This window comes from Mesoplodon mirus, assembly GCF_964341445.2.
Source record: "Mesoplodon mirus genome assembly, chromosome: 3".
Taxonomy (NCBI): Eukaryota; Metazoa; Chordata; class Mammalia; order Artiodactyla; family Ziphiidae; genus Mesoplodon; species Mesoplodon mirus.
The window spans coordinates 121,744,670-121,769,912 of NC_138978.1; the positions used below are offsets into that span (position 1 = coordinate 121,744,670).

The following is a 25,243-nucleotide window of genomic DNA, read 5'->3' on the forward strand; positions in this document are numbered from 1 at the left end:
AGTTGATTACTTGGGTCTATTAACACGCTAGCATCCCACCCCCACCCCACACCATCGCTACTCTACTGCATCCCATGCCACACACATTGCTCCTACAACCGTACCCCCCACCCCTACACGTGCACACAAGATACTGGCAGCTCTAACAGTGACCTGCTATTGGGAGAATGTGCCCATCCAGCTGGGTACAATAGAGAACATCTTTATGGTCCCCAGGGTTCTAAAACCAAAAGACCAACTCTTTGCAAAGCAGGAACCTGGGGGAGGAGAAAGATCACTTCATCAGCACTCACTCTCCCACTTCTTTTACTCATTGTAATTAGCTACACAGAGACAGCCTCCCGGGGAGAGCAGAGCCATCAGTTTCCAGAACTGAACCGTGGAGCTTTGTCTTTCTGTTCCTCTCCACATAATACTGCTCTCTTGGCGGTCGCTATGCAAACACATCCTGCATTCATTTGCAAACTGGGGAATATTTCATATTTTGAGGCTCAGATAAATGTTCCAACTCCCCAAAAGAGACATAGGTTAGGATTTCTTTGCAAACAGTATTGTGTCAACCCTCCTAGTCTGGATCCTCAGTGATGCTACAGCCTGAGAGGTGACCAAAATCTTACTCTTCTCAGAGCCCTCACTAAAATAGATGCTTGCCTGTGGTGAAGGGAATCTCAGACATTGAAGGCATCTCTGGGGCCATCTGGTCCAACTATGGACCCAAAGGAGGAGACACTATTCGTCCTCAGAGACAAGTGGGTTCTGCGTCAAGGCCATCAGGGGACTGAAAAGCAGGGTGGCTTTTTATGGAGTCTGGGCTTTGGAATCTGAATGTTTGGGCTTCCCTCCAGCTTTTCCAGGCACCAGCTCTATGCCTTTGGGAAAATCATTTGACCTCTTTGGGCCTCAGTTTCCTCATTGATAAAAATCGTTCCTTCATTCATGCAAAAAATATTTATTGAACATTCACCATATGTCTGGCACTGTTCCAAACCCTGGGGGTACAGCAGGGAACAATGCAAGGTCCCTGCTCTCGTAGCATTTATATTATAATCATGGGAGATGGACAATAAACAAATAGGTGTATGTCAGATAACGGATAAGTACTCTGAAGGGACGCAGAGCGGAATACAGGGGACAGTGGGGGACGGACTTTATGTTGGGTGGTCAGAGAAAGCCTCTAAGAGAAAAGGAAAGGTAAATTTGGAAAAAGGATATTCTAGGCAAAGGGAACAGCAGCTGCAAAGCCCTGAGGCAAGAAATGAGTTTAGAGGGTTCAAGGCCAAGCAAGGGGTCTGTCCAAGGGGAAGTAGAGAGAGTTGGTATGAAATCCTATTAGAAAGAAAGGTGGGGTCAAACAGATCCTGTGAGGACTTGTAGGCCATTAAAAGGACTTTGGAAATTATTCTGAGATGGGAAAATGTAGTAAGTCAAGCCATATGAAATTGCTGTTTTTGTAGATCAGAAATGGTCGAACATTAGCAATGTTATATGGTTCAACCTAATAGATGTAAACATGCAGTATTGTTAATTTATTATTACTACTTAAAAAAAACAACAGGCTCTTCTATTATTATGGCAGGATTAATTGGAAGACATTTCTTCCTTCTACTGAGCATGAATCTGCCTCCTTGCAATTTTCTCCCAATGGCTATAATTCTGCCTCAGGGCAATGCTGTCTGTAGTCGCCACCCCCTTTTCCCAAATGACCCTTTTGATATTGAAATGTAGTTATCATGATGTCATGTCTCTTCTGAGATACCTCTTTTCTGAGTTAAATACTTCTGATTCTTCAGACCATTTCTCTTATGATATGGTTTCCTGTCTCTTCCACATCTTGCCTTCTGAGTGAGTTCTGAACAACTGGTAAGAAACAACCTTCCCCATTGCACCCCACTAGTCTGAGGGAGCGTTCTCCACCTCAACCCAGTAGGGTTCTCTGCGTTCCTTCACCTCCTAACCATCAATAAGTACAGACACTGTCTTCTGGCTCTTCCTCAAGAAGGAGTGGGGGCCCCCTGATCTTCCAATGGCCCTGAGAACCATCCCCTCCACTGCCATGGGACATAGTGCCAGATTCTCAGACAAAAATCCCTAGGAGTTGGAAGAAGAGGGGTTCCCAGGTCCAGCAGCTCAGCCACCGCCATATCTGGCACCTCAACCTAGGTTCTTTGGTGTCCCAAGACTTGGAGTGCTCTGTGTGATGGACCTACTTGGAATTTTTTAATGGCTGGCATCACAATGTCCCAGACCTGTCTTCCAGGATCTAGATCTGTCAACTGTACAGTTTGAGAATCAGGAGATATGGGTTGTAGTCCACGCTCCATTTATTAACCATGTGACCTTGGACAAGTTACTGAAACTTTCTGAGTCTCAGTTTTCTTATCCATAAAATGGAGATAATAATGCTACTTCATCAGCCGAGGGAAGAGCTGGCACAGTTGGATATTAAATGAGCATGTTTCCCCAAACCCACCACAACACATGGCCTCCACCGCTATCCTCTAGTCCAATGGTCCTTCGGCACTGCCCAGACTCTTGCAGTGGCTAAGTGGTCTCTCTGCTTTCATTCTCTGTGCCCCTAGAGTCTGTTCTCCACAGCAGGGCATTGATAGTGATTCCCTAAGGAATTGTTACCCTACTTGGGGATAAAAAAGAAGCTCTTCTTAGTTTCACCATCAATACTGTAAAATTAGACTTTAACTAAAATAACACAACCAGAGTAATCCTTTTAAAATGTAAATCACATCACTTCACTCCTTTGCTCCGGGCCTTATGGCTTCCTATTCCACTTAGAATAAAATCCACACTCCTTTCATTTCCAACAGGCCCTACCTTAGCTGGCCCCTGCCCACCTCCATCCTCACTTTGTCACTTACCACTCTAGTTCCACTGACCTTGCTCTCTTGCTCCCTGGACCCCTTTCTTCAATGAAACTACCTGAAGTTTGGGGGGTGCTTAGGATAGGGAAGAAGCTAGCATTTATTAAGTAAATGTGCCAAGCACTTTCATAAATGTGATTATGTACAACGTTCAGAAGAATGGCCCTCTGAACCTAGGCCTTAAAGGGAATTCCCCTATCTTCCATCCCAATACCTAGTGGGACAGCTCAGAAGAGCTCAGCAAATAAACCCAAGAAACTTCTGGCCTCAGAGCCCCCAGGCCTCCAGCTCTCTCCTAATAACCCAAAGGGTTATCAACAGTCTCTTCACGTATTAAAATAATTTTTTTGGATGCCTGTCCCTTTGGTCTGTCTGCATGTCAGAGAAAGGAGCTGGAATCTCAGATCCTCCTTTGAAAGGGCAGCCCCTCACTAGGGTAGGAAAAGAGAGACAAACCTCATTGTTCAAGAATTGTCCCTTCCTTATGGGAGGACACAGCATCTCCAGCACTGGACACAGGTTTCTCTTGGACTTAAAAACTCCATTGGGGGAAGAAAAAACCTCAGGGCAAATGTAGAAACATTGGGAATTCTGGTTGATTGAGGACAAAAACCCTAATATTTGAGTTCAGGCCTGTGGGCTAGTTGTGCAGCTCTGATTCAGGGAGCTGGAGTCTGTCAATGACGATGAACTCCCTGAGGGCAGGGAAACACCTTCACACTTTATATCTGTCACACTTTTTATATGTCAAAAATCAGTGAACTTACACGACCAGAATGGCATTTTTACAAGGCAGGGAATTGGACCACTGATCTCTAAGTTTCCTTCTAAGCACTAACAACCAGGATTCCATGATTTTGATGTCTTCTATGGATGGATACCAACCGGGTGGCAATGAAGCAACTCAGATTTTCAGGGCAGTACATTTAAAAATGCTCCTCACCATTTTCCATTCAGAACCCTTGGCTTCTGTATAATATTTATGGCAAACCAGTGGCAAGAGGAAGGATTGAAGTTTTTGACCCTAAGGTTTTCCCACCACAGCTTGTTTCCTTCATACTTGGCATGGACTCAGTGCAACATCTCTGACTCCTTCCAGGACTCCATAATCACAGCAAAGAAAAGAAAAAAAAAAAAAAAAAAGACTCAACTCACTCCTATTTAAAGACTCAAACCAGGAGTTATCTTTTCAGGGAAGACCTCCACCCCCATGTCAAATTAAGTGACCCTTTTTTGTCATCCCATAGCACCCCATTCTAGCCCCCCCCCCGATTTGTGCTTCTGTCATGTATTTATACCCAGCACAGCTTACCAAGGTATTGACACTTTAAAAAGGAATTGTGGTGCCAGCCGTAAAAGAAATACTTCTTTCTTTCCACAATATGGTGCCCTCCAGCTAATACCCAATCTCTCTCCTTCCATTCCCAGCCAAGTTTCTGGAAATCCATTGTCTGTGTTTCCTCGTTTTTATCACTTCCCCACCTGAACACACTACAGTCTATCTTCTGATCCTGTGAAACCTTCCAAACAGATCTTGCTCTAGTCGTCAAATCCAATGGTCGCTTTTCAGTTATTTTCTTCTGTTATAGGATCATTTTTAAACAAAGGTTAAATCATGATTTGCATACAAATATAAAATGAATGTGTTAAAAAGTGTATTTAATCCATTAATTAATAAGAGATCCAGTAAAATGTTTTAACTAATTCAAAGGAAAAGTCAAAGTACCACACTCAGATAGGTAAACCAGGAATTCTAAAATTAATTTTTTTTAAATTTATTTATTTTTGGCTGTGTGGGGTCTTCATTGCTGCGCACGGGCTGCGCGGGCTTTCTCTAGTTGTGGCAAGTGGGGGCCACTCTTCATTGCAGTGAGCAGGTTTCTCGTTGTGGTGGCTTCTCTTCTTGCAGAGCACGGGCTCTAGGCATGTGAGCTTCAGTAGTTGTGGCACGTGGGCTCAGTAGTTGTGGCTCGCGGGCTCTAGAGCGCAGGCTCAGTAGTTGTGGCGCATGGGCTTAGTTGCTCCATGGCATGTGGGATCTTCTCAGACCAGGGATTGAACCTGTGTCCCCTGCATTGGCAGGCGGATTCTTAACCACTGCATCACCAGGGAAAACCCCTGAAGTGAATTTTTGTCCACAAGGCACTAATCAGTTGCACTGTACCATACACAACTGATTTGTATTTCTATGGACAAGAATCATTTGCATTATCAGTTTTCTACAAATTAGAGGGTTGTAAAATAGCTGATAGACAATGAAAAGCAGAGATAACCTTGATGGGGAAGTGAGACAGGACATCCAATAACCTTTTTTTGTCCCTTTTAAAGTCTTTCCTGATACTTCCTTGTCCTGTCTGTAGCATTTCACACTAATGGCCATGCCTAAGACTCTCCCTTTTGCTCTGTGGTGTCAACTCGAATTTCCCCCCACCTCTCTGACTACCCCTTCTCTGCTGAAGTGGGCTCCTCTTCCTCTATCTGTCCCTTAAATGCAGGCAGTAACCAGTGTTTTGTCTTGGATCTTCTCCCTTCTCCCTCTACCCACACTTTTGAAGGTAATGTCATCTATTCTTTTGTCTTTAAGCTACCAAGGTTACACTGATGACTCTCAAACCTCTATCTCCAGCATAGCTTCCTTCAGAGTTGCAGACCTACATTTTCTTAATATCCCCCCAGCACCTCAAATAAACATGATCTACCTACGAAACCCATCTTTTCTTCCTTGGATGGGGTCTCCTTTTACCCAGCTTCTTAGTCTAAAACCTTGGGAGCCAGGCTTGTCTTTTGCCCCTTCCTCACGCCTCATATCCAATCAGTCACCAAGACCTGCTGATTCTGCTTCCTTGCTTATGCTCCAGCCTTGCTGCTCTTCCCCATTTCCATTATGGCTACCTTAGTCCAGACTTTCTTCACTTCTTGTCCAGATTAATATAAGAGCCTCCTATCCAATCTTTCTGTCTCCAGCCTGACCCCATCTAATCCATACTTGACTCGGCTGCTGAAATAATCCTTCTAAAATGCAAATCTGATGTGATACTCTAGTCCTTGAAATCATTCCATGGCTCCCTGTCAAGGTCAGGACAAAATTAAGCCTATTAACAAGTCAGTCGAGGGCTTCCATGAGCTGACCCCCTCTGTCCAGCTTTGTGTCCTGTTGAGTCCCTTCCTAGGGTTTAAGGAGACCACCTGTGAGTCTACTTACAGTTCCCCATCATGTGGGCCATGCCATTTCCTGCCTCCTTGGAATGGGTTCTCTCCTTGAAATACTTGTCCATCCCCTTTCACCTTTTCCTAGCTAACTCCTGAGCTTTGCCTCCTGCCTGGAGATTTTCTTACCTCCTGCCCATGTCTGGATTATGGGCTCCTCCCAGGTGCTCCTTTCCTGTGTCCCCATCCCTGGACCCAGGGTCACAGACAAGTTTGTGATTGTTGGCCTATCTCAGGAAAAACTCTGGCTCCCCTGCTTTTCTCTTTCTATATACTTAGTACACGAGGTTGTCACTGTTTATTTGCATGGCTTCCTCATGAGTCAGGGACTGGACTCCACATGTATCCTTTTCCTTCCTCAATGTCTTCTTCCTACACAGTTCCTGAGGATGGTTTATCTCCCCTGGGGAGGTTTTGAAACCATGTAACTCAGATTGGGACTTGAACCCCCAGTCTTTTAACTGAGATCACACACCTGGTCTCAGGACTTAATGAAGCTCAGGTTCTTGATGTCTCATCGAAGAAAGAATTCAGTGAGACAAAGTGATAGGTAAGAAGTGGATTTATTTAGAGAGAAACACATTGCACAGACGTAGTGTGGGCCATCTCAGAAAGCAAGAGGCCTTGGGAGAAACACACTCCATAGACAGAGTATGGGTCATGAAGGCGAGAAGCCCAGAAATATGGCATGGTTAGTTTTAATGGGCTGGGTAATTTCCGAGGCTAATGAGTGGGAGGATTTTTCCAACTGTTTCGAGGAAGGGGTGGAGACTTCCAGGAATTGGGCCACTGCCCACTTTCTGATCTTTGATGGTCCTCCTCAGAACTGTCATGGCGCTGGTGGGTGTGTCACTTAGCATGCTAATGTATTACAATGAGCATATAATGAGGCTCAAGGTCCACTGGAAGTCAAATTTTTCACCATCTTGGACCTAGTTGGTTCCAACCAGTTTTTGTCATGTCCTATGGCTATGCAATTCTCCCAAAGGTTGTACCCTGCCCCCTTCCCTCCTGTTTCAGCCTCACCTAATATATAGCATCTATATATAGCCCCTCTGCCCTATATAGAATCTCAGATAGGGCAGAACAGGAATTGCAGGAAGCCAATAGTAAGGGGAGGAGAAGAACATGTGATGAATTGATCTGGACCTCTAGTTTCATTTTTTACACTCATTCATTCTTTCATTCAATGACTCAGTACTGGACACTGTGCTAAGTCTCTGGGGTATGGAGATAAGTAAATAATGCTTTCTGTCCTTCAGGAATGTGCAGTCCTTGGGGCTTCCCTGGTGGCACAATGGTTAAGAATCTACCTGCCAATGCAGGGGACACAGGTTCGATCCCTGGTCTGGGAAGATCCCACATGCCGCGAAGCAACTAAGCCCGTGCGTCACAACTATTGAACTTGTGCTCTAGAGTCCCCGAGCCACAACTACTGAAGCCAGCACACCTAGAGCCCGTGCTCCGCAACGAGAGAAGCCACTGCAGTCAGAAGCCCGCACACTGCAAGGAAGAGCAGCCCCCGCTCGCAGCAACTAGAGAAAGCCCTTGTGCGGCAACGGAGCCAAAAATAATAAATAAATAAAATAAATACATTTATAAAAAAGAAAGAAATGTGCAGTCCAATAGCAGAGACCTACCTGTATGCAAATAAATGTAATATGTGATATAACTGCTAAATACTAGGAATCTGAACACAGTGCCACCTTAGCAGAAAGAGAAAGCCATTGCTGGTTAACTGTTGGGGGTTCCGAGTGAGAACTACTGCCCTCTGAGCAGGGACTCGAAGGATGAGAAAGACAGCCTAGTTTTTCACAGGAAGAAAGGCATTCCAGGCAGAAGCAAGTGGCCCAACAAAGACACGGAGCTCTAAGTATGGTTTTCCTGGGATCAGCCAACAGTCACAAACTTGTCTGTGGACTGGATGCAGGATGGGCATACGGGGGGCAACCCGGTATTTAAAGAGTTCTGAGATTCTCCCGGACCTATCCCCCCGCGCCCTTGACCCCTCGGGCACCCGGTGCAGCCACCCACACCCGGGCAGGGTCTCCAGGCTCCGGGGGCGCCTGGCGCCGGCGGCGCTGCGGACCCGGTGGCCGCAGCGGCGCTGTCTCTGCCCACCGGCAGCCGCGGCCTCCTCCGCGCGCCTCTCCATGCCTGGTTTATTATGCACGAGGCAAGCAATTTGCCTTCCGCCCCGGGGACCCATCTCGGAGACAAGAAGGTAGTTTGTTCTCTGTAATGGCTTCTGCTGGAGTGTGGCGGGGCGAGGCGCGAGCCGGGAGCCGGAGCAGGGCGGGCGGGGAGCGGTGAGCGGTGAGCGGGGAGTGGGGAGCGCGATGCGCGGAGCGTCCCCCAGCGGCCGTCTGGAGCCCGAAGCAGGCGCAGAGGAGGCTGACTCCTTTTCTCTACCCTTCTTTCTGCTGCCCTCTTTGCTTCTTAAGCGGTTTCCTTTGTTTCTCCCATTTCCCCCTGTCTTTCCGCTTCATATTCCTTGAGCCCTACTTAGTGTTTCCTTCCTTCTCCCTCGTTTCCTCCCCATCACGCTCTTCTTTGTGCGGAGACCGGGGGTGAGAGGGGCAGGAGGGATACAGGGATGACTAAAACAGTCATCTCTCCCAGCATGGAACGCAGCCTCGCCAGGAGGTTTGTCTCACTGCCTCCCCATTCTAGGCCATCTCTGCCTCTCTTTTTTCCCTTTAGCATACTCCTTATCAGTTTCTTAGCCAACCCTAACCTCTGTCCCTATGCCCATGGGAAGACACCCCCAGCACCCTGCCCATCATATCCAGGTGGTGAAAATCAAGACTGATCCCAAGAATGAGCACCCATTTCTCCTGAGATGTTGCCCATTGCCTCCTCATTCACCAGAGGTGTTTCCTTCCTGAAGCCTAAAGTCTCCCGGGAGAGAGAGAGAGAGGAGATTGAAATCCAGTGACTGCCAGGCTGGCACCTCCTGGGATGATCTCTTCCCGGTGAGGGGTGACTAAATCAGCCAGTTGACCATATTCTCAGCTGTAAGTTTCTTCCACAAGGCTCAGGAAGAAGCTGGAAGCTGTCTGTCCCAGGGTTCCCCATGAGGAATTATTCCCCGATTTCATCACCCACAACCCCTTACCTACGCCATCAACACCACCAGGTCAGGCAGTGGAACTTGTGTCCATGCAGACATCTGCATAGCAGGATATGAACACTGAGCGAACAGTGAGTGCATGCTATTTACATTCAGGTGAAAGAGCTGTGTGCTCCTAATGGCTTATCTCCCCTCTGAATCTCAGTTCTCTCATCTGTAAAATAAGGAGGTTGCACTGGATGGAGTCAGAGATCTACAAACTGTGCTAATCCATGACTCTATGTTAGGGGTAGAGACTATCCCAGAATACCCCAGGCAGGGGAATGTCCTCTGTGCTCATGGATTCAGAAAGTTTCCCTGTGCAAGGGGAGTCTGTGAGTCACCTGAACGAGTGGAAGGGGGTGGCGGGGTAGGCTGGGGCAGATGCGTAGCTGAAAGAAGCAGGGGAAGAGGGGCTGAGCTGGGGTACAATTGTAGCCACAGGGAGAGAGTGTGGGGACTGTGATGGTTAGAAAGTAAAGGGGTGGAGGGCTGAAGCCCAGAGCTTGAGGACACCTCAGGTGATTTTCTCAGTGTGGAGGAAGTCGAAAGGCTCCTGGGCAACAAGTAGGGAGTGGCAGGAGGAACCAGAAGGGCCCCAGCAGGCTGGGAAGAAGAGAACAAAGAGGTGCCCAGGCCAGGAACTGAGCAGGGACAGTGGTCCAGGAGCCTGAAGGACATGTGGCTTGGAGAGTGAGGGGGAGCTGTGTGGTGGAGGACCTGGACCTTGCTGCTGAATCTCCTCCAAGCCTGTTGTCATCTGAGGACCCTGTTCCCTGAGGTTTGCTGGACTTCCCAACAGTGCAGGGGCACCTCCTCCAAAGAACTTGAGAGTTTATGCTCAAGGCATCACCTCTTCCTTCTCAGGAAAGGATAAGTGGCTTCTAACTGAAAGGCAGGAAGACCCTGGGCATGTGTGTTTGTGTGGGGGCCAGTGTGTGCACAGGGGAGCCTGTGTAGGGGATGGGGTGTGCCTGGGCTGGGGGAGGGGACTGTGCAGGAATGGGGCTTCTGCTGGGGCTGCGTGGGACTTGGGAGTACCTGCCAGAGTCCAGTCACAGCTCTGGGGAAAGAGGGAGGAGTCAAGGGAGGGCTGAGAATCAGGGAGAGGAGCCGGCCCAAGCTGCGTGCAGTGGCGAGAGGAGAATGGATGGGCCTGACCAGGATGAGGAACCTTTCCTCAGTTACAGATCTTATGAAAGAGAACAAAGGAGCAGGGGTGAGGCACAGCACAGAGGGAGAGAGACGCCAAATGGAGGAGGAGGATGGAAGAGGGAGGGCAAGTAGGAGAATGACAGAGCCCAGTTCAGCTCAGTAATACTTGTGTACCTGCTCTGGGCACTGCGGGGAAGAAAGAGGCAGTTCTGGCCTTTAGGGCAGGGGAGCAGATGCAACCACAGGTAATTCCACTATGAGATGCGGGGGCAGCGGGCGGGGGGGCTGCAATTCTTGCCTGGGGTTTCAGAGGAGGCCGCAGGGAAGAATGAGCAAGAGACTGAGATATACTATATAGGTACAGTGAGAGGAGGAGTGTGGCAGGTAGCAATCTGTTTTGAGGGGCCAAGGAGGCTGAGCTCAGTGCTAAAGAACGTGGCCCAAGAGAGAATTATTGGTCATGGAAGCCTCACTAGGGCTCTCCCTGCCCCTCAGCGGAGGAAGTCAATCACTCTGCTTTGGTGGGCCGCCCAGGGGACGCTCACATATTCTGCTTTGCTCTTTGGTGATACAGACCAAACTATGTCACACCCAGTGCCAGACCTTCCATTGGTGCTCAACAGATGCTCCATGAATAAATAATTGAACCAAGCAGTGTGCCTTGCACCAAGCAAGACCCCTCCAAAGAAGACAATATTTTTTTCAATTTTATTGACGAGGGAGTCGAGGCTCTCTCTCAGCTTTGGGAAGAGAATTTAAAACTAAATTAATATGGAATTTAAGAATTTAAGAAAAAAATGTCATGAAGAACATAGGGGTAAGACAGGAATACAGACACAGACCTACTAGAGAATGGACTTGAGGATATGGGGAGGGGGAAGGGTAAGCTGTGACAAAGTGAAAGAGCGGCATGGACATATATACACTACCAAACGTAAGGTAGATAGCTAGTGGGAAGCAGCCGCATAGCACAGGGAGATCAGCTCGGTGCCTTGTGACCGCCTGGAGGGGTGGGATAGGGAGGGTGGGAGGGAGACGCAAAAGGGAGGGGATATGGAAACATATGTATATGTATAACTGATTAAATTTGTTATAAGGCAAAAAATAAAAAAAAAAAATTTAAAAAAAAAAAAAAAACTAAATTAGTAGTTTCCCTGGGCTTGAGCAGTCTGTTTTTCTTTCTTTAAAAAAAAAAGAAAAAAAAGAAAAGCTTAATATGATCAGAGGTTTGATTTATTTTTATTAGCTTCCATCCTGGTCAACATAAAATAATTATAAATTCAAGATTACAGTGAAAATCACTACCACGTTAATTTTTTTAAAAAAGTGTAGGAAGTTCGTAGGCTATATACATTGTCTTCCACATTTTCTCCTGTGAATGTTAAAATAAATAAATAAATAAATAAATAAATAAATCCGGGACTTCCTTGGCGGCGCAGTGGTTAAGAATCCTCCTGCCAATGCAGGAGACACAGGTTCGATCCCTGGTTGGGTAAGATCCCACATGCTGCGGAGCAACTAAGCCTATGTGCCACAACTACTGAGCCTGCGCTCTAGAGCCCGCGAGCCACAACTACTGGGGCCTGCGAGCCACAACTACTGAAGCCTGTGTGCTTAGAGCCCATGCTCCACAACAAAGAGAAGCCACCGCAGTGAGAAGCCTGCGCACTGCAAGGAAGAGTAACCCCCGCTCGCGGCAACTAGAGAAAGTCCGTGCGCAGCAACGAAGACCCAACGCAGCCAAAAATAACTAACTAAATAAATAAATCTAAATAAATAAATTTATTTAAAAAAATCCTGTCATGCAATAGAAACGGTTTTAATTGGAAGGGGAATGAAAAAGGGAAAGATAGTGGGAGTGGGGAGAATGCGGTCAGGAACCTGGGAGATGGGGAGACACCTCCGTGAGAAACTGGAATTCTCATCAGCTCCCAGAACAGAACCAGGGGGGCCAGTTGAGGCCCCTCCAGGCTGTGAGCATATTCTCCTCCAGGGGGCGCAGCAGAGCACCCTGTGTCTGGTCCGCACGGCCCCTGGGGGTCTGGCCTGTGGCTTCCCATAGAGCAACTAGCTTTGGACCAGGCACCGGGAGGGCACTGACTCTCCCTGCGTCCGTCATCGTCTAAGAGAGCCACAACACAGTCCAGAAAAGCCTTTGCGCTTCAGCCAGAGCCCGCCGCAGTCCCTCCTGGCTTCACTGTCCTCCCAGCTGTGGATGAGTAATGGGTCAGCCGGGCTCAGCATCACCCCCTCCCACTCTTCCACGCATCCCTGCACCCTCCTCCCGTCCACCATATGCAGGGTCTGGAGACCCTTACCGGGAGAAGGGGAAGGCCGGGCACAATTTGTCTTTCTGTAATTATCTGTCAGGTACAGCATGTGAAGCCTCAGCCACCTCCCACCAACCATGCAAGAAAATAAATTACATACACACGGAGACACGGATGGCACGATCTTGCCCTCCGCCCCCAGCGGGCTCAGCTCCGGGAGAAAAGCTCTGCTCAGGCGAGCCCAGGACTGCTGATACCTGCACTGCGGCCCCAGCCGTCTGGACATGCATCCTCCCTCCTCCCGACCCTGACGCGTTTGCTTTCATCTTTCAGCCTGAGTTCCTTGCTGGCTAGAAGGGGGAGATCCATTTGGCCTCTAAGAAGTCGTGGTTGCCGAGAAAGAAAGAAAAACACATTTTTGGGGCTTCCCTGGTGGCGCAGTGGTTGGGAGTCCGCCTGCCGATGCAGGGGACGCAGGTTCGTGCCCCGGTCCGGGAGGATCCCACATGCCACGGAGTGGCTGGGCCCGTGAGCCATGGCCGCTGAGCCTGCGCGTCCGGAGCCTGTGCTCCGCAACGGGAGAGGCCACAGCAGTGAGGGGCCTGCGTACCGCAAAAAAACAAAAACAACCCCCCCCCCACATTTTTGGCCATTGCTGATGAGAGGAATTGGAGGTGGGAGAGAGGCCTTAGAGTTGCCTGTAATTTCTAAAATGGACTGTAAGGCAAGCACAGTGCAATGACTGAGTCTCTTCTCTGTAACAGTGATGGCAGCCACTGTGCGTAGGGCCAGCGGATCCAGGCACCACGCTAAGCTCTTTACACACGTTGTTTCATGGAGCCTCACAAGGAAACCCCGTGGAATGGGTGTTTCTATCCGCACTGTGGAGATGAGGACTCGGAGACTCAGAGAAGTCGAGCGACCTGCCCTCAGTCACACAGCTGGTTGTGCCTGACTTGAGGCCCAGCTCTTCACTGTTATGGGGTGGGGCTCCGTGGAGCTCTAGCTCTTGAAGGCAGAGGAGCAGGGTGTGGGCTCTTGTTACTTCCTCTTTAAAATATGCATAATATGATCATCTTCTCTGAATCCCTGTGACAGTTAAAGATAGCAAGTCTTGGTATTTGTAGGGGCTGGAGAAACGAGGTACCTCACCATCTGCCCTCTCTTCAGTGTCCCTCCATAGGCAGGGAGCTCGGTGCTGTGAGCCTGGTTGGACACAGACATCCTTGAGGATTCAGAGGAACATTTTGGGTCAGGGGTCCTGATCCTTTCTGTGCGCAGGACCCCTCTGGCAGTTTGGTGAAGTCCTTGGGCTCCTCCTCACAATGTTCCCAAATGCATACACTGAAATACGTAGGATTACAAAGGAAGCCAATTATACTGAAATACTGTTATTGAAAGAGTCACAAAAACCAAATTTGTGACATAGTAATCTACCACCTACTTTAACCATGCACTCAATAACCAGATCTAGCAGTAGATCTAATAACTACCATCATTTCCAGGTTGTGATGAGTGTAAATGATATTTCAAGAGATCTGCGGCAACTGATAGAATATGAAAGCATCTTGATTTTTATTAGTGCCAGAAGCACAGGTATTGCTAATCTTACTGGGGCTTGTAGAGGAATACTAAATTCACTTAGCGGTTCATGCAAATGTATCTTTCCCCCAAATTCAAGTTCCCAGGACCCCCCGTAAATCTAACCATGGATTCCAAGTTAAGAGTGGTAGCAATTGGCTGACATACATGTTAATATGAATTAAAAGTGCAATTTAGGGGTAGACAACTAGGGAGATCAAATAAAACCTTCCTTCAGACAGAGAGGTTTGACAGTACTCGGGCCTTTCTTTGGCTTGGGTCTCTCAGGACTTTCTGGAATATTCAAGGTGTGTCTATGAATGAAGCAACCAAGGACCAGCGTGTTTCAGGGACCTGCCTGAGAGCCCTAAGGAGTGAGCCACGGAAGTTAGCTCAAACTCTTCAGTGCCCCTGACTCTGCTGCTAGGTGGTCTCCACCTCACCGTGGCCCCTTTTCCCTCTGCCCTCTGCCGTTGAGGTAAACACAGCCCCCCTCTGTTGGGCTCTGTTCCCCTCACCCCTCGGCCCTGCACTGTACCCTCGGCTACCACATGGCTCGTATGGCTCCATGTGGCTCCACATGGCTCACTGCTGCACAGCTGTGAGGAAACTGGGAGGGTCTGGGCTGGGTGGCAGGAGGGAGCTGGGCTCAGAGCAGTGGTGCCAGCTCCTTCAAGCTGAAGCAAAAGGCCAGTTTGCCATTCAGGTGGGACAAGAAAAAGCAGCTGGCATTTACTGGAGGGTGAGGAAGTGGGAGCTGGGAGCCCTCAGGCTGGATAAATGGAGCCATGCAAGGCCTTTGGCAATGAAGCTGCCCACATAACATCCTTGGGATTTGAAATGGAGGAGATTCCTTCACTGCCCCAGTTTCCTGGGGCTGCACCATGGAAAGAATGCAAACCTTGGATTCAGAGGGTCTGGCTGTACCCCTGACTTGCCATGAGACCTTGAGCAAATTACTTCACTTCTTTGTGCCTGTTTTGTCAACTGTGAAAGAAGACTAATGAGAGTGTCTTCCTCTCTGTTCTCAGTAGGAGGTGGGGTGGTGGGGGGAGAATGTAAGGCAAAACTTCTTTGTGATCTCTAAAGTGTTTTATCAGTGTTAATTATTGTTAATGGGAAAGTACTCTTGTTCCCAGGTCATATTTGTATGGTTGTCTTCTAGAGCCATCTTATTTGGACTGAGCTTTAATTAAATCAGCAGACCCAGAAAACTCTAAGGGACTTGATCTTGCTCAGTCACTGGGCCTTTCTGACCCAAACCAGACATATATATTTTGGGGGCACACATTTAAAAAGATTTACGTATCTCTATTTATATATATCACAGGATTTACCTATTTGGCTTTTCCTGTCTAAGATACATTATTAAAGGGCTTATAGCACCTCTGACTTCACAAAGATTCTTTGCATCTTTCTCCTTAGAACCTCGTAATCCTATGAGATGGGTATATTTTTTTCAACTTTACTGATGAGGAAACTGAGGTTCACTTATACAAGGATTTAGTGGCTGAGTGCGTCCAGGAATCCATCTTATGACTCCTTCCAGCATTTGATTTCATTGTAATTGAAACGGACTCATTGGAGGGTGGAGACCGCAGTGATAGAAAGGGCCTGGGGAGGTAATACGACCTTGAAATCCTTACTCGAAGGAAAACCGGTAGCTGGCACTTTTCACAGTTGTCTCTCATTTTTTTTCTTGGTTTATCATCCTTGTTGCCAGGTCGGCTGTCCTTACTTACTCGTTGATGGGGAATGTCACGGAGGCTTCAGGGAGACACTCTTTGAAGTGACTTTTTCTGTTCTTGAAGCGCCAAGCTTATTTTTTGTCTTGAGCTGGCAGTGCTGCTCTACTTGTGGGGGCATGCTGCCCTCAGGTGGTACCAGAGGTGAACTACAAGTTCACAAACATTTCTGGGCCCTCACAGTGGCACAAGGCGATGTAGTAGAATTGTCACTCTGTTTGGGGACCTTGATGTGAGGATCTGCCTCAGGCACAGATGGGGACTTTGTGCATGAAGACATTGGCTTCCAGCAGCAAAGCATCTTCATACTACACAATGCTTCATCCCCCAGACCCCAGACTTTTGGCTCTCTGAGCCCCTAGAGAAAGCCAAGAACAGCCCTGAGGTGAGGCTGGAGAGGCCATTGTTCAAGAAACACAATACCGTGAAATCTTGAGCAGGCATTTTGCATTTTATCTGAAGTACCTTTTTTTTAAAGTCTCAAACTATCCTTTGAGATGTTATATGCCCGTTTTGCAGATAAGGAAATGGAGACCTAGAGAGTTTAAATCATTGTTTCTCAAACTTTTTAGTTTCATTATCCTGTTACACTCTTAAGAAGTATGGAGGGGACTTCCCTGGTGGCGCAGTGGCTAGGACTCTGCTCTCCCAATGCAGGGGGCCCGGGTTTGATCCCTGGTCAGGGAACTAGATCCCACGTGCATGCCGCAACTAAGAGTTCACATGCCACAACTAAGGAGCCAGCTTGCTGCAACTAAGGAGCCCATGTGCTGCAACTAAGGAGCCCTGGAGCCACAACTAAGGAGTCCGCCTACTACAACTAAGACCTGGTGCAACCAAATAAATAAATATTAAAAAAAAAAAAAGTTTGGAGAACTCCAAGGAGCTTTTCTTTATATGGGTTATATCATCCATGTTCACCATATTATAAATTAACACTGAACTTTAAAAAGAACCTATTAATTCATAAAAATAATAAACTTATTATTTTTTAATTAAAAAAATTTTTTTTGCGGTACGCAGGCCTCTCACTGTTGTGGCCTCTCCCATTGCGGAGCACAGGCTCCAGACGCGCAGGCCCAGCGGCCATGGCTCACGGGCCCAGCCGCTCCGTGGCATGTGGGATCTTCCCGGACCGGGGCACGAACCCGTGTCCCCTGCATCGGCAGGTGGACTCTCAACCACTGCACCACCAGGGAAGCACTAAACTTATTTTTGAAAGAAGGAAGAATAGCATTGTTTCATAGTTTAGCGAATCTCTTTAACACTTGACTTATTAGGAGACATGTCATGTAACCTCTCAAAAATTCATGAGGGAATGAGAGTGAAAAAGGAAAATAATAATTTACTGTTTTTATTAAAATAGTTTCAATCTCGTGGATGCCCAGAAAGGGTCTTGGGGGACCCCCAGGGATCCCTGGACCATACTTTAAGAGTCACTGGCTTAAATAATTTGCCTGCGGGTGCATAGCTAGTGTGAAGTGGCACATCTAGGATTTCACACCGGGCTTGTCTGATCTCACAGTACATCCTCTGGCCACTCTTTCACACTCACTGCCTCCCTCATTTACCTCTGGGCATCAGGGACCTCCTCTGTAAAAGAGAGTGGGATTCTGGATGGCCTAAGGCCCTTCTGAGGCTGACGCTTCATGATTCTGTCTGGACCATGGCAGCTCTGGGCAGCTCTGATTCCAAGGCTGCTGCCAGCTTAGGGAATCCACAGTGTTCGAGATTCAGTGGACTGGAACAGTTAGAGCATCTAAAGGAACAGAGAAAGACCAGTGGGGTTCTCCTCACATCCTCTTGAGAAGACAGCTCTGTGAGTCTAAACTTTTCCAAGGATACAGATGTCTCACCCCACCCTCAGCTTGTGGCATCATCCGTTTCAGCCCCTGGCACAGTCACTCAGCCCTCAGGGCCAGGAGAATGGGAATGGGCAGAGGTTCCCATCCCTTTGGCATGCTTTTAGACAAGTTTTGAGGATGCACTCCTCTGAATTCCACTCACCCTCCTTCTTCATACCCTGCCTTAAAAAACGATTGAGCAGAGAAAGGTTTACGAATGGACATTTCAAGTGGAAGGAATAGAATGGACAAAGTCACAGAAACAGTAAAGTACCAGGAACTTTGGGAAGTTTGTTATTCAACTGGCATTTTAACTGGTCTTCTTACTTAGTCTCTCCCTTCTCCCATTTGTCTTACACATTGACTATACCCGATTAATCTTGTTTAATGTTTATTTCACTTGTCAAAAACCTTCCCTGGGTCCGTCTTAGTTGAAATCCAACACCCTCATCTGGCATTCAAGGCCCTTTCCCATTGGCTAGTACTCTTTTCTTGACCTGATTTCCCATTGTTTCCCTACATGCATCGTGTGGCTGACTCACTGTCCCTTATGTCTGTCACGTGCTCCCTCCCACTCCTAAATCCAAGCCATACATTTTCCTAATATTTCTCCTGTTTCAGGAAGCACTCCCCCTGCATCGAGCTAGCACACGGGGGCTCCCCAGGTGTCAGAATGCTTAGAGCATTCCATTAGTACCCACCCTTGGCCTTTCTCAGAAACCACCTGGCACTGAGATTGGGGAAACCCTCAGCCACATCTGGCCCAGAAGCTCCCTGAAAAAGGGAGCAGCATCTTATCCTTTTCCACTGCCTTTTCCCTTTGGTCCCCATTACCCACTGGATGTGTTATGGTGGTTGGTACTTGTTGATTTCATCCCTACAAGTGCAGGACATGGAGCTGCAGACGGACCTCTCTGAAGGTTCTGGGGAGAAAACAGAAGAGGAGGCAACACAGGAGAATGCAGGGCACAATACGAACTCAGGCTAATGGCATTTTAGGGCAAAGAGACTTCTGATAGGGAAAGAAGAGCTGCCTCAAAGCAGGAGATGTCTTACTCCTCTGTGAACACAGGAGGCAGCAAGGGAGAGGAAAAATAAGCTGGCTTTTCTGTGAGACTTGAACAGACAGTCAGCCTCTCTGAGTCTCTGAGCCTCACTCAACTTCCCACCTGCGTGCATAATGTCCTTTTCTTAGGGTAGTTAAGCAGAACAGAGATAATGTTAAGAGCCAGCATATGATTGATGATCAAAAATGATGAAATTTTGCAGCTCAGGAGATCTTCTGGATAAGAGCTTCCCATTATCGTGGATAACCTGATTATCGTCTGTTGGGGACAAACTCCCCAACTCTCAGAGTGTGAAGGAGAGAGGATCCCGCTGTCTAGTGGTTGCTGCAGGGACCAGGTTTGCTGACCCTCTGCTGCCATCAGGTGGCCATAGCTTGCAATGCAGTCTGGCTGATTTGTTAGTAAGTTCCCAATAAGGATAAAACTGAGGAGATTTGGGTGCACGAGGAGTTGGAGGAAAAAGGAGATCCTGGAGGACAGAAGAAAACGGGAGGAGGGTAACTTAGAGTCCCTGGGTAGCATGGAGTGACTGGCCCAGGAGTCTGGTAATCATGCACAAGGCTGTTAAATTAAGGAACCGTAGAGGACTTGCCCCCACTCCACGATCCCCACCCACTCCACAATCATCCCAATTAGTATTGCCCACTGGTGTGCTGTGAGATCCAGTCCCACAGACGTCTCCAGCTCTATATGGTTCCATTCTCGCACTCCAGAACCACCATCTTTCTAGCCCATTAATACAACAGACTCCTCCCCTTACAGGGCTTTGCACATGCTGCTCTCTAGAACAGGGGTCCCCAACCCCTGGGCCATAGACCGGTACCAGTCTGTGGCCTGTTAGGAACCAGGCTGCACAGAAGGAGGTGAGTGACAGGTGAGTGAGTGAAGCTTCATCTGTATTTACAGCCGCTCCCCATGGCTCACATTACCGCCTGAGTTCCGCCTCCTGTCAGATCAGCTGTGGCATTAGATTCTCATAGGAGCGCGAACCCTACTGTGAACTGCGCATGCGAGGGATCTAGGGATCTAGGCTGCGCGCTCCTTATGAGAATCTAATGCCTGATGATCTGAGGTGGAGCTGAGGCAGTGTTGCTAGAACCGGGGAGCGGCTGCAAATACAGATTTTCATCAGCAGATAGGTTTGACTGCACAGAGACCATAACGAATCAATTGCTTGCAGACTCATATCAAAACCCTATCAGTGAGTGACAAATGAAAACAAGCTCAGGGATCCCACTGATTCTGCATTATGATGAGTTGTATAATTACTTCATTATATATTACAATGTAATAATAATAGAAATAAAGTGCACAATAAATGTAATGTGCGTGAATCATCCCGAAACCATCCCTCCCCCACCGCCCCCGCCCCTGGTCCGTGGAAAAATTCTCTTCTGTGAAAGCGGTCCCTGGTGCCAAAAAGGTTGGGGACCGCTAGTCTAGAAGACCACACCCCTCCACCCCCACCTTCCCCGTATTTAACTTCCACTCTCTTCTCAGCTCTCAGCCCAGGCATGACTTCCTCAGGTAAGCCTTCCCCAGTCAGCTTCCTTTGGTACACGTTCTCATGAAGCCAAATTCTTTGCAGAGCACTGTTCTCAGTTGATAATGGAGCATTCATCCATGTGATTAGTTCGTTAGCATCCATCTCTCACTGTGCTGTGTGGGCTGTAGGAAACGCGGCCCCTAGCACCTGGAACGGAGCCTGATACAAAGCAAAGCCTCAATAACCATCTGATGGATGAACAGAGGCATTTTCAGGATAAGAAAGAAATATCTGGAGAGTGTTAGGAGTGGTGAGGATCTTTCTGCCAACTCTGAGGCCTGACAGATCTTTTCTGGGCTGCCCCCTCCTCAAAAGAAGATGCATGGGAACCCCGCACACTCATTTCCCACTCCAATCCACTCCACCACACCCTGCCCCTGCCTACTTCCCAAAGCAGGCATGCTGGACTGAGAAAAGGTGTGACAGTCAGCTTGAAGGGAAGGCTAGTCTCTCTGATAAAGGAGTCCACTCTACCAGAGGGGAGAGGGATATGTCTTCCTTGGCCACGAGGCTTTGGGTCCTATTGCAGGCCACTTGTAATGTCTCTGCTAAAGCTGGTCAACCACCAAAACAAACACCACCACCACCAGGCACTGGAGGGGCAGGTGGGCTCCCCTTGGGTCTGTTAACAATACTAACCTTTCCTCAGCACCAAGTGACGAAGCACCTTAATTCCTATGGGTTAAAGTGGAAGGGAATGAATGACCCATGGCTTGAGATCCAGACTACACAGCCCAGAAAGCGGGGGTGGCGGGGACTTATCTTTAGAGAGGCATGGAGAGACACAGTCCCATGATTCTAAGCAGTGAGAAAAGCTTCTGAAGGAGGGGCTCTTGGCTCAAGACTCCAGAGTCAAATGCATGAGAGGGAAGAGACAAGGGGACATCTGATAGGATGCTTCCAAGAGGAAGGGTTAACAGTAGGGTTGGACATAGAGGTTCTTCTCCTAGAAAAATACTAATTCCTTCTAGGCTAATGTCAAATGCCCCATAGGGTAACCCAAGCCTAATTGGATGAGGCCATGGATTTTCAAAACACTGTGGCTTTAGTTTGGATTTCACTTGAAAAAGAAGTTAATGTGTCCCAAACTCAGAAAAGGTTTTAAAAATCAAACCAAATTATGGTTTTAGAATATGCTATCTTTAAAATTTACCAACCCACAAAGTTGGAGGATGGGGAAGAAGAGAGAAAAGTACTTGGTGCTTCAAATCGTTTTGTAAGAGGAAATACTCTTTGTGCCCAGAATTAGGTGAGAAAGAGGGAGAACTTTACTTAGAATTCAGAGTAGGTGAGCTGTTTCCCTTTCAAGAATCTTCTGGAACTGAGCTTCCAGTATGGTTTTATTGTCGAGTTGGAGATGTTGTGAACTCCCAATAATTTCAATATCCAGGAGTCAACACATACCTAATTTAAAAAGGAAAATTTGGGTTTGGTAATCAATTTTCAATTCTCCGTGAGTTTGTTCCTTTCCTCTGTTAATGCAGAAATCGAGAGCCATCTATAATTTCAGTCTGGAAGATTCCACAGAGGGAACATTTAAACTCAGGAGGCTGGAGAAGCCAAAGAGCAGCAGGATGAGTGTGAATTATAACAGAGGTGGTGGTGGATGAGGGAAATGAGGCCTTGGGGGGAGCCTCTGGCATTGGGGGTAGGGTGGCTAAAGCAGCTCTTCCTTCCCAGGCTTTACCTCCTGTCTTTTGGGCCTCCAGGTCTTCACCTCAATGGAGTCTCCACCAAGAACCGCAGACCTTCATGCCAGAGGTGTTGCCTCCTTTCTTTGGTCTGGTTCTCTGTTCTTTTTTTTTTTTTTTTTTTTTTTTGTGGTACGCGGGCCTCTCACTGTTGTGGCCTCTCCCGTTGCGGAGCACAGGCTCCGGACACGCAGGCCCAGTGGCCATGGCTCACAGGCCCAGCCGCTCCACGGCATGTGGGATCTTCCCTGTCCGGGGCACGAACCCGTGTCCCCTGCCTCAGCAGGCGGACTCTCAACCACTGCGCCACCAGGGAAGCCCTGGTTCTCTGTTCTTGTTGCCTTTGTCTTAGGTTACTTTCCAGACCAGTTTGAGTAGAGTCATCAGGAGTGAAATGAAGGAGAGAACTTTTACTAGGTAAGCAGGATCAGATATGGCAGTGGTGAGTGTACCCTTGTCCCATAAGAAGGCTGGAAGTTGTGGGGAAGAAATAGATTTCTCAAAGAGAGCTGAGATATATGGTAGAAGCAGACTGCCCACACAACCAAGAAAACACCAAGAGAATTGGTCTTGCTCTTTGTTATAGCCTAGGAATGAGTGTCAAACTATTGATCCTGTTGCTCACATGGGGTCATTTTCCTTCCGATGTAACTGAGCAGGCAGAGTAGTTTGCTCAGCAAGGTTGAACAACTGCTTCCAATGCAAATACAGTCCTGAGATGATAGTTCAATTTGAAAAACCTTTCAGTGGTAGGTGGGGCTTCTGAGGCTTTGTGATGTCACTTGAGGATAAGGCTAGGGTCTGACCTGAAGGTTCCTGTCCAGAAACTTCCATCTTCTGGGCACCACCTCCCTTCATGTCTAGCCTCCAGATTGAAAAGAGAGTTCCCTAATTGCCTGAGAAGTTGTCCCTTCAATCCTCTTTTATTTATTTATTAAAAAAATTTCATTTTGAAGTTATTTTACATATATAGGAAGTTACATAGATAACACAGAGAAGTTCCATATATCCTTCATCCAGTGTCCCCCAGCGCCTTATCTTGTGTAACTATAGTACAAAATCAAAACCAGTAGACGGACACTGAAATAAATGTGTGCATATAGTTATATGGCATTTTATCATACAAGTAAATTCTGGTAACCATGCTGAAATCAAGACACAGAATGATTCCACCATCATGAAGTACTATTGTTCACATTCTGTCAGTGGGAGACACGTGTAGAAACTCATCTCCCTTTAAGTCCCTTTACCTCCTCCATTTATAATATAATTTTATTAAATATTCCTTCTATATACATTGATATTACCATTTAGACAATATTATGCTTTTTGCTTTAATTTTCAAACATAATTTAGAAAACAAGAGAAAGAAAGTCTATTGTATTTACCAAAATTACTCTTTTTCAACTTGGGTCATTTATATTATTTGATCTTCAAATTCATTGATTCTTTTCCTCCGTCCCTTCCATTCTGCTGTTGAGCTTATCCATTGAGTTTTTAATTTTGGTAATTATATTTTTCAGTTCTAAAATTTCCATTTAGTTCTTCTTTACATCTTCCATTATTTCGCTGAGATTTTCTATTTTTTAATTTGCTTCAAGTGTAGTCATAATTGTTTGTTGAGGCATTTTTTTGATTCTTCAAAATCCTTGTCAGATAATTCCAATATCTGTATCATCTTGGTATGGGCATCTGCCGATTGTCTTTTTAAGTTTAAGATGAGGTTTTCCTGGTTCTTGGTATGATTTACGATCTTGATTGCCTGCTGGACATTTTGGTTGTTATGAGACTCTGGATCTTATTTAAATCTTCTGTTTTAGCAGGATTCCTCTGACATCATGCCAGTTGTGGGTAAGGGGCATCACCTCATGAATGTCAGGCAGGAGTGAAGGTCCAGGTTCTCCACTCAGCCTCCTTTGTCCACCCAGAGTAGAAGGGAGAGGTAACTCCTCATTTTGGGGTGGATATAGGATTTCAGACTCCCTAGGTGGCCTCCTCTGACACTCTGGCAGGGAGGGGGAGGGGGAGGGGTGTCATTACCTCGGAATGGGGAACTCACTACCTCTGGGCAGGAATGAAAGCCCGGCTCCCCACTCTATCTTCTCTGACGCTACCCTGGTGAGGGGAATGGGGAATGGGGAATGGTATCTCATTATAACTGGACAAAGGTGGAAGTCTAGGGTCTCCACCTCCCCGTAAGGTTGGAGGTAGGACCATGATTTTTTTCCATGGTGTTTGGCTGGAGTCAGGCAGTTATTGTCCAAAGCTTCTCAGTCTTGCTGGATTGTCTTTTTCCTAGTCCTTTGCCTAGAGAAAGCAAGCAGGCTTTTCTTGGGACTTCATTTTGTCTGTGCCCATTGGCATTTCTGGTTTGTTTCTCCAGCACCCAGCCCATGATATATATGAGGCAAAATGAAAACCCAGGGAACTCACTGTTATGTCGAGCTTTGGGTTCCAAGAACCCTAGTCAGTCTGCCTTTTTCTTCCCACCTTTCAGATCTTCTTATGTTGGTTTTATATAAACTGTCCAGAGTTTTCAGCTGTGCTTAGCAGGAGGAATAAGGAGAACTGAATTTACTCCAGGTGCCTCTACCCCATCCTGTCTGGAAACTCCTGATGCTATACCAAGATTCAGGCAGGTGATGGCAGAATGGGTACCAAAGGATTTGGAGGGCAAGAACTAAGACTAGAGTCTAGCACTGGTACTTTCCAGCGTGTGTGACCTTGGTTAGGTCACTTAATCTCTCTCAGCCTCCATTTTCTCATTAGAAATGAAATTATAGTGATAATAACAAATTTACAGGTTTTTATGTGACTGCAATGAGCTCATAAATGCATAATAACTTTTCAAACCATAAAATTCCATACAAATGGAAGTTATTTTAAATGTGAACTAAGATGGAAGTGAAGTGAAGAAGGGGGGTGTCTAGAGTATAAGGCAGTTCAAATTTTCTCAAGTTGGTTCTCTCAACTCTTCTATAAACTTTCAAAGATCTGTATATGAATTACTCCCCTCCCCCCAAGATATCTATGTCAATTCCCTGGAACTTGTGGATGCTACATTATATGGCAAAAGACGTGATTTAATTAAGGATCTTGAGAGGAGGGGTTTATCCTAGATTATCCAAGTGGAAAGACAGAGCAGACAG

General features: G+C 47.1%; 1 protein-coding gene across 1 annotated transcript; it reads right to left on the bottom strand.

Moving 5' to 3' along the window:
* Nucleotides 1-22,010: 22,010 nt before the first annotated feature.
* On the bottom strand, nt 22,011-22,952 carry SMIM42 (small integral membrane protein 42; the record flags this gene model as incomplete). Its single annotated transcript, XM_082612201.1, is given in 3 exon segments — nt 22,011-22,442; nt 22,446-22,603; nt 22,901-22,952. Coding segments are annotated over 3 exon segments (264 nt in total). The 3' UTR covers nt 22,011-22,388.
* Nucleotides 22,953-25,243: the final 2,291 nt, after the last annotated feature.